We start from the raw sequence: 9,328 nt of genomic DNA, 5'->3' as shown, positions 1-9,328 counted from the left end.
TGCTGTGAAAAAACAAGTATATATGCATAATCGCTGGGGAAAGAAGAAGAATATCTATTAACCTGCCTGAGAGGACGTCACATGTGATCCGACGATCCGCATCTTAACGACAATTAAAGACGTGGCTTGTTTTACTTTCTTAACTAAAAGCAGCTTAACAGTCGTAAAAATGCCTCCCCAAAAGGCGAAGATGCACTGTGGAGACTGGTTCAGCTTGTGAACATTAAAAAAAATTAGGAAAGAGGGACTGTTATTTTCAGCTTCTCAGACCTGTTCAGATGTATCAAACAATAACTTAAAAAAAAAATCTAAGCTCATAAAAATAAATAAATAAAAGAGGTCCATCCGGGCAGGTCAAAGTAAGCAACAGTATACCACTTCCTAAGAAAGCTACGTTGCCCACAATCACTTTCTGAATGTGAGGGAATACAGTCAGACGTTCCAAAACGATTTGTATTTTATTGTATTGTTTCCCCGCATTTTCACTTGGGTGTTTTTAGTCACCTTTTGTTGACAAAGTTCCATGTAATTCTTTTACTTAACCCAAACTTCCTTACACCCATTTTGGTCTGTATCAGTCCAACCGTTCCATGCAGCCTCTTATGAGAACATTTTGATTGGTCCATCTTGAGGGAACATTTTTTTTTTTTTTTTTTTTTTTTAAAAAAGTCTACTCATTTGTGTGTTTTAAAAAAAACTATTTGGGAGGGTATTGAATAATTTCTTTCTCCACTAACAGTATCAGTCACTTTATTTCACCACTCCCTTGTTTGGAGCAGTTCGTCCATCTTGTGTCCACAATGGGAGTCAGAGTTCCTCAACTCTCCGAAGAGTCCATCTCTGCATCTCGAAGGTCGTGAACGCTCTCTGCCTCCTCTGGAATGTCCTGCATTCTCAGAAATTCTGTAAAAATACAATATAAGATTAGAAACTGGAGTGGTTATCCTTTATATTAAAGGGGTTTTACCAGGCAAAAACACATCACTTATACACAGGATGATTGCTAATCCTATGATCAGTAGGATTACCATCGATCACTAGAAAGGGGATTCTGGACACCCATTCCTCCTTATTCTACAAGCATTGTTAGGAGAATCTTAATTGAGCTGTGGTCACGCATATTCCCTTAGGCTATGTGCCCACGTTGCGTTTTTACCTGCGTTTCCGCAGCTTTTTCAACTGCAGCGTTTTAATGCCAAAATGCATGCGTTTTGATTTACAAGCAAAGTCTATGAGAAATAGGGATTTCTTGTGCACACCATGCTGTTCAAAACGCTGCTTTTAATTTGCATATTTTTGGGCAAAAACTCAGCGTTTAAAGAAGCAGCATGTCAATTGTTTTTGCCATTTTGGCAGCGTTTTGATAACATTAGAGTCAATGAGAAGATGCAAAACTCATCCTACATCAAAATCCCAGCGTTTTACAAGCTTTTTGGATGCAGAAAACAAGCGTTTTTGACAATTTAATTGCCTGCGTTTTTGACATTATATTAAAGGCATGATATGTCCCTTTACACACACACATAGTCCGAGAATTAAAATTAAGAAAAACATTAATTTAACATTATTTTATACATAAATATTAAACATTTATCATTTTAATAAAATCAGCTATTTTGTGTAGGATTATAATCTTGATATTTATCATTTTTTTTCCATTTTTTCATAGTGCTTAAATGTTAAAACTTTATTTAGCAGTGTATTTGTCATCAAAACGCATCTGACTTTTAGCAATGAAAAAGCATGTAAATCGCGGTAAAAAGGTGGCAAAAACGCGGTAGAAACGCAAGCGTATTTATAGCGTTTTTGTGGTCAAAAGCAATTTTGGCAAATAATATTTCTGCCAAAGGGTGCGTTTAGAACTACAACTACCTTGACACAAAGTGGGCACATAGCCAAACACTCATTAGTTTTGGGGGGAGGCTGAATAAAACAGTCAAGTACAAAAGTTTTCATCATATCTTTGAAGATGTCATGACATTAATAATCTGTCCTCTTAGATATTCTAGTATATAATTAGATAATTGCTTATCACTTGGCTTAGCTGCCTTAGTCGCTAGTGACTCTTACCTCGTGTGCTTGACGGAGACGTTGGTGGACCACCACCCTCTTCTTCAGACGATTCAGTGTCTGCAGTCTCTGGCAGTCTTTCTAGCTCGGTTAGGTCACTCAAGTCATCCTTTAGGTCTGGATCATCTTGAAATGTGATGATGGGGAGTGTGCCGTCCACCAGGGTAGAACGTTGGTCATGGTTCGACTGTGTAGAGGGGTAAAAGAGTTGTGATCTTAGATTACTACCATAATTTGTAGACATATCCGATGTTGGCACTTATAAGAAGAACCTTCTCACCTGGGGCGGTGTGAATGTTTGATACAAGGCATCTCCGGCAGGCAGGCTTCGTCTCCTGGGGTCAATTGATCTACAAATCCTGCCAATCTCTATTCCGCTATTGTTTCCTTCTCTCTGTACCTGGGCCACTTGTCTTTTTGCTTCTTCCAGTTCTTTTTCCAGTTTGTTTCTGATTTGCTCACTTTCCCTAAGGCGGGTTTCCAGTGTCCCTGCTTCCTGTGCCCGTTCTTCACACTGCCTCCTGCTACGCCTCAGCTCTTCCTGTAGTAGAGTGTGCTGCCTCTGAAGCAGGGTCAGCTCTGTCCCTGGTTTGTCAATGCTTTTGGACAGGGGCTCTGCAACAGTTAAGTCCCGAGAATTGGTACGGGATAGACTTTCCTTTTTATCACTGTTGTCTGGGATCTGAAGACTCAACAGACTGTCCTGTTGTGTGACCGCAACCTGCAGAGGAAACAACAAGGATCTGAAAGAATGCTCTGTCTACTGCTAGACCAGGGATCATAAACTCACATACTAAGTACAGGTTTATGTACAGAGGACTTTTGCATATACCATGATTCAGTATTAATGTTCTTAGACTTTAGGATCTGTTATAATAGCTGAGTGCACATCCTTACCTGTAGGCCATGTAACAGGTTGTATAGGCTGGAAATCCTCAGCAGAGCCTCCTACAAAATGAAAATACAGAGTTATGAGTCACTCCAGTTTATCCTCAAATCACTTCAATATTTATGTCTAACCAATATATCAGTATACTAAAGAAAAAGATTAATATGAGCAGGGAGAGGGATAGAGGATCAGTATTCTGTATACAGCAAAAGGGAAAGAGGATCTGCACTCTATATACTGAAAGAGGGATAGAGGATCAGCACTCTGTACACAAGAGGAGGGATAGATCATAAGCATTCTGTATACTGGAAGAGGAAAAGAGGATCAGTACTCTGTATACCAGAAGATGGATAGAGGATCAGCACTCTACACAAGAGGAGGGATAGAGGATCAAAACTCTGTATACAAGGAGTGGGATAGAGGATCACTCTATGCATAAAGTATTAGCACTCTATATCCAGGATGAGGGATAGATCATAAGCATTCTGTATACTGGAAGAGGAAAAGAGAATCAGTACTCTGTATACCAGAAGATGGACAGAGGATCAGCACTCTACACAAGCGGAGGGATAGAGAATCAAAACTCTGTATACAAGGAGTGGGATAGAGGATCACTCTATGCATAAAGTATTAGCACTCTATATCCAGGATGAGGGATAAAGGATCAGCATTCTACACAGAAGGAGTGATAGAGGATCGGTTCTCTATACAGGAGGAAGGAAGGAGGATGAGTACTCTGTATACAGGAAGAGGGATAGAAGATCAGCCCTCTGTATATATGAAGAGGCATAGAGGATTAGCACTGTGTATACTGGAAGAGAGAGGATCAGCACTCTGTATATAGGAAGAGGGATAGAGGATCAGCACTCTACACAAGAGGAGGGATAGAGGAGCAGTACTCTCTATACAGCAAGAGGGAGAGAGAATAAGCACGCTATATACAGGACGAGGGATAGATGATCAGCACTCTATACTGGAAGAGAAGAAGGGAATTTTGTTACTTACCGTAAATTCCTTTTCTTCTAGCTCCAATTGGGAGACCCAGACAATTGGGTGTATAGCTATTGCCTCTGGAGGCCACACAAAGTATTACACTTAAAAGTGTAAGGCCCCTCCCCTTCTGGCTATACACCCCCAGTGGGATCACTGGCTCACCAGTTTTAGTGCCAAAGCAAGAAGGAGGAAAGCCAATAACTGGTTTAAAGACCAATTCAATCCGAGGAAACATCGGAGAACTGAACCATACCACATGAACAACATGTGTACCCGAAAAAACAGAAAAACCCCGAGAAAACAGGGCGGGTGCTGGGTCTCCCAATTGGAGCTAGAAGAAAAGGAATTTACGGTAAGTAAACAAAATTCCCTTCTTCTTTGTCGCTCCATTGGGAGACCCAGACAATTGGGATGTCCAAAAGCAATCCCTGGGTGGGTAAAAGAATACCTCATGATAGGGCCGTCAAACGGCCCTCTCCTACAGGTGGCCAACCGCCGCCTGAATGACTTATCTACCTGGGCTGGCGTCTGCCGAAGCGTAGGTATGCATCTGATAATGCTTGGTAAAAGTAAGTAGACTCGACCAGGTGGGTGCCTGACACACCTGCTGAGCCGTAGCCTGGTGCCGTAATGCCCAGGATGCACCCACGGCTCTGGTAGAATGGGCCTTCGGCCTTGAGAGAACCAGAAGCCCAGTAGAACTGTAGGTTTCAAGAATTGGTTCCTCGAGCCCCCGAGCAAGGGTGGATCTGGAAGCTTGCGACTGTTTACGCCGACCAGCGACAAGGACAAAGAGTGCATCCGGGTGGCGCGGGAGCGCCATGCGGGAAGTAGAACCTGAGTGCTCTCACCAGAACCAACAGATGCAAATCTTTCTGAAATTGATGGACTGGACGAGGACACAAAGAAGGTGAGGTGATATCCTGATTGATATGAAAATGGGATACCACCTTAGGGAGAAATTCCGGAACCGGACGCAGAACTACCCTGTCCTGGTGAAGGACCAGGAAGGGAGTTTGTATGAGAGCGTTGCTAGCTCGGAAACTCTCCTAAGAGACGAGACCGTTACTAGAAGGCCACTTCCCGTGAAAAACGGGAAGGGAGACATCCTTCAAAGGCTCGAAAGGCGGCATCTGGAGAGCAATTAGAACCTTGTTCAGAGCTCAGGGCTCTAACGGCCGCTTGTACGGAGTGCTGAGAAGACAAACTCCCCGTAGGAACGTGCGTACCTGAGGAAGTCGTCGTTTCTGAAAAAATACAGATAGCGCTGAGACTTGTCCCTAAAGGGAACTGAGCGACAACCCATTTTCCTACCTAGATTGCAGGAAGGAAGGAAACATAGACGATGCAACCGGCCAGGGAGAAACACCCTGCGCCGAGCACCGAGATAAGAACATCTTCCACGTCCTGTGGTCAATCTTGGCGGACGTTGGTATGCTAGCCTGTCTCATGGTGGCAACCACGTCCTGAGGTAATCCTGACGACACTAGGTTCCAGGACTCAATGCCACACCATCCGGTTGAGGGCCGTAGAATTCAAATGGAAGAATGGCCCTTGAGACAGCCAGTCTGATTGGTCTGGTAGTGCCCCCGGTTAGCCTACCGTGAGGCACCACAGAACCGAGTACCACAACATCCTCGGCCAATTTGTAGCGACGAGGATGGCGCGGCCGCAGTCGGTCTTGATCTAGCGCAGTACTCTGGGCAACAATGCCAGAGGTGGCACCTAAGGTAGCTGGAACTGCGACCAATGCTGAACTAAGGCGTTTGCCGCCAGAGCTCGATGATTGTGAAACCGTGCCATGAAGCTGGCACATTGTTGTTGTGCCGTGACGCCATTAGATCGACGTCCGGCCTCTGTCAGCGGCGCCAGATCTCCTGAAACCCGTCCGGGTGAGGAGACCATACTCTTTCGGCCACACCTCAGCGACTTAGGAAGTCAGCTTCCTAGTTTCCACACTTGGGATGTGAATTGTGGATATGGTGGATGCCGTGTCTTCCACCCACATCAGAACCTGCCGGACTTCCTGGAAGGCTTGCCGGTTGCGCGTTCTTCCTTGGTGGTTGATGTATGCCACCGCTGTGGAGCTGTCCGACTGAAGTCGGATATGCTTGCTTTCCAGCCGCTGTTGGAAGGATTGTAGGGCAAGATACACTGCTCTGTGTTCAAGAACATTGATCTGAAGAGTGGACTCTTGCTGAGTCCACGTACCCTGAGCGCTGTAGTGGAGAAAAACTGCTCCCCACCCTGATAGACTCGCGTCTGTCGTAACTATCGCCCAGGACGGGGATAGGAAGGACCTTCTTTTTGACCAAGAGGTGAGAAGAAGCCACCACCGTAGAGATTCCTTGGCCGCCTGAGAAAGAACGACGACTCTGTTGAGGGACGTCGACTCCTCGTCCCATTGGCGGAGAATGTCCCATTGTAGTGGATGCAGTAAAACTGCGCGAAAGGAACTGCCTCCATTGCTACCAACTTACGTAGGAAGTGCATGAGGCGTCTCAATGTGTGCGACTGGTTCTTAAAGAAGAGCTTGCAGCCCGTAGTGAATGCTGTTTGTCTAGTGGCAGCTTCACTATCGCTGAGAGAGTAAGAAACTCTATGCCTAGATATGTTATCGATAGGGTCGGGGTCGGATCTGACTTTAAAAAGTTGATGATCCACCCAAAACTCTAGAGAGTCTCCAGCGCAACGTTCGGGCAGTGTTGGCATGTTTCCTAAGAGAGTGCCTTGACAAGTAGATCGTCTAAATACGGGACCACAGAGTGACCCTGAGAGTGCAGGACTATGACTACTGCTGCCCTGACCTTGGCGAAGACCAGTTGGACTGTCGCTAGCCGGAAGGTAGAGCTACGAACAGAGGGTGTTCGTCTCCTATAACGAAGCGTAGAAACGCTAGTGCTCTGGATCAATCGGCACGTGTGGATAAGCATCCTTGATGCCTAATGATGCTAGGAAATATCCTTGGGACCTTGAGGCGATGACATGGCGGAGGATTCCATCCGGAACCGCCTGGTGTCCACGAGCTTGCTGAGCATTTTTAGATCCAGAACGGGACGGAACGGCCCGTTGTTATAGGTACCGCAAAGAATTTGGGGTAAAAACCGTGACCTTGTTCCTGAAGAGGAACGGGGGTCATCACTCTTTCTGCCTATAGAGTGCACCCTGTTTGCAGAAGAGCAGCGGCCCGGCCGGGAGGTGGAGAAATTCTGAAGAATCGAGTTGGAGGACGAGAAGTGAGCTCTATCCTGTACCCGTGAGACAGAATGTCTCACACTCAATGGTCATTGACCTATGGCAGCTAAATATCGCCAAGGCGGGAGAGCCTGCTACCGACCGAGGCCGCAAGTCATGAGGAAGCCGCCTTGGAAGCGGGTTTTCAGACTGTCGCTTTTTTGGGCGAGACTGAGCCCGCTAAGAATCTTAGCTCCTCTGATCCTTTTGAGTCCACATTGGACGAGGAAAAATGGGACCTGCCCGAGCCTCGAAAAGGCCGAAAACCCCGACTGCCTCTTGCTCTGTTGGGGTTTGTTGTGTCCGGGCTGAGGAAAGGATGAATCCTTACCCCTGGACTGTTTGATGGTTACATCCAACGCTCACCAAACAGTCGGTCAGCAGAAAAAGGCAACTGGTTAGGCAACCTTTTTTGGAAGCAGAATCTGCCTTCCATTCACTTAACGAGCAGACCAGGCTCTGCTTAAAAACACGGAGTAGCGGAGGCTACCGCCGCACGGTTCGCAGAGTCCAGGACAACCTGAATCGCGTAAGAAACAAATGCAGACATTTGAGAGGTTAAGGATGCCACCTGCGGCACAGATGTACGTGTAACCGTGTCAATCTGTGTAAGACAAGCTGAAATAGCTTGGAGTGCCCCAAGGGAGAGAATGCCGGAGCCAACGGTGCGCCGACAGCCTCATAGATGGCTTTCGACCAGAGATCCATCTGTCTGTCAGTGGCATCTTTGAGTTTGCAGTTCCATCTCCCACTGCAACTATGGATCTAGCTACAAGCCTGGAGATTGGAGGATGCCGCTCGGGACATTGGGTCCAGTCCTTGACCAAGTCAGGGGACAGGGATAACGTGTATCCTAAGCCGTTTGGAGAAGCGCATATCTGGATAAGCGTGGTGTTCCTGGACTGCCTCTCTGAAGGCAGAGTGGTCCAGAAAAATACGTGAAGCTGACTCCTCCACTGGAGGAGCTGTGAGAAATAACCCACATTCTATAGATGGACGCTATAAGATTATTTACTATGGCGTCACAATCAGGTGTATCCAGATTGAGAGCGGTCTCAGGATCAGAATCCTGAGCCGCTACTTCCGCCTCATTACACAGCGAGTCCTTCTGTTAGGACCCTGATGAAACCGAGGCCGCTCATAGCGAGCCCACTTAGGCTGTCTGGGACTGACGTCCGTGCAGAGCCGTGACTCTGGGATGCGTGTGACATTCCCGGAGCTGTTAGTTATTCACACTGAGGGGGGCCATGGATCAATGATTCAACAGTGCCCATATTGTGAGAGACATGTCCGGACTGCTAGGCTTCTAGTATCATAGCCATAGTCTCAGAAAAACTGTCAGTAAATACTGCAGACACCGTCCTCATCCCCTGGCCATTAGTGCATACAATGGGAGTCTATGTAACCTGCCGGCCGTATAGCCGTACATGCTGTACCAGCTGTATAGAAAAACATGTGGTTCTGCACCTTTGTTTTACACAGAGAATATGCTGATAACTCCTCCGCATAATCCAGGAGGGTATATACAACGTGCGACCAAACAGTGCAATGTATATAGTACAAGCATATCTATAAGTGCACTTCTGCACTAGTGGGGTTAGCACCACAGGTGCTGCTTAACGCCTGTTACAGCGATTGTGTGACTATCAGAATGCCAGGGTCTTCCACACTTGTCTCTGTATCGTACAGAAACTGACACTAATGGCTGCCGGTGTCCTTGTAGAGAAGGAAGCCGTGGGCGTGCCTGAGAAAGTGCGGGAATCCGGATTCACAGTGCACACAGTGAGAGGGGTGGAGTATGCAAAACATACTCCAGCTCTCAGCTCTGCTCTATGCAGCGTCACGCCCCTACCCTGACTGTCAGGGCTGTGGGCGGTAACGAAGGGAGACTAGGCCCAGAAGCCGGGGACTCGAGTTAACAGCGCGGCCGCCGTAAAAGCGCGGGCCGCGCTGAAGTCCCCGGCGCACCACAAGTGCCAGCCGCGCCGCAGTTCCGGCGGCCGGCGCGACCGATTCATAGAAGTGGCCAGCGTCCCGCCCCTCTCCTGACTGGCAGGTCTGGGGGCGGGAACGAACGGAAGCAGGCCACAAAAGCCGGGGACTCTAGTTATCAGCGCGGCCGCCGTAAAAGCGCGGGCCGCG

General features: G+C 47.2%; 1 protein-coding gene across 4 annotated transcripts in view; it reads right to left on the bottom strand.

The window, feature by feature from the left end:
- Positions 1-632: 632 nt before the first annotated feature.
- ARHGEF2 (Rho/Rac guanine nucleotide exchange factor 2) overlaps positions 633-9,328 on the bottom strand; it is a 166,837-nt gene continuing 158,141 nt past the window's right edge. For all 4 annotated transcript variants that reach the window (XM_075330730.1, XM_075330731.1, XM_075330733.1 and 1 more), the window contains 4 exons: positions 2,968-3,018; positions 2,351-2,791; positions 2,071-2,257; positions 633-903 (listed from right to left, as the gene is read on the bottom strand). In XM_075330730.1, coding sequence (XP_075186845.1) covers positions 818-903; positions 2,071-2,257; positions 2,351-2,791; positions 2,968-3,018 — 765 coding nt within the window. In that variant the 3' untranslated portion in view covers positions 633-817. The remainder of the gene's footprint in view (positions 904-2,070; positions 2,258-2,350; positions 2,792-2,967; positions 3,019-9,328) is intronic.

The sequence above is a fragment of the Anomaloglossus baeobatrachus genome, chromosome 12 (genome assembly GCF_048569485.1).
Source record: "Anomaloglossus baeobatrachus isolate aAnoBae1 chromosome 12, aAnoBae1.hap1, whole genome shotgun sequence".
Classification (NCBI taxonomy): domain Eukaryota; kingdom Metazoa; phylum Chordata; class Amphibia; order Anura; family Aromobatidae; genus Anomaloglossus; species Anomaloglossus baeobatrachus.
This window is presented reverse-complemented; position numbering and strand designations above follow the sequence as displayed.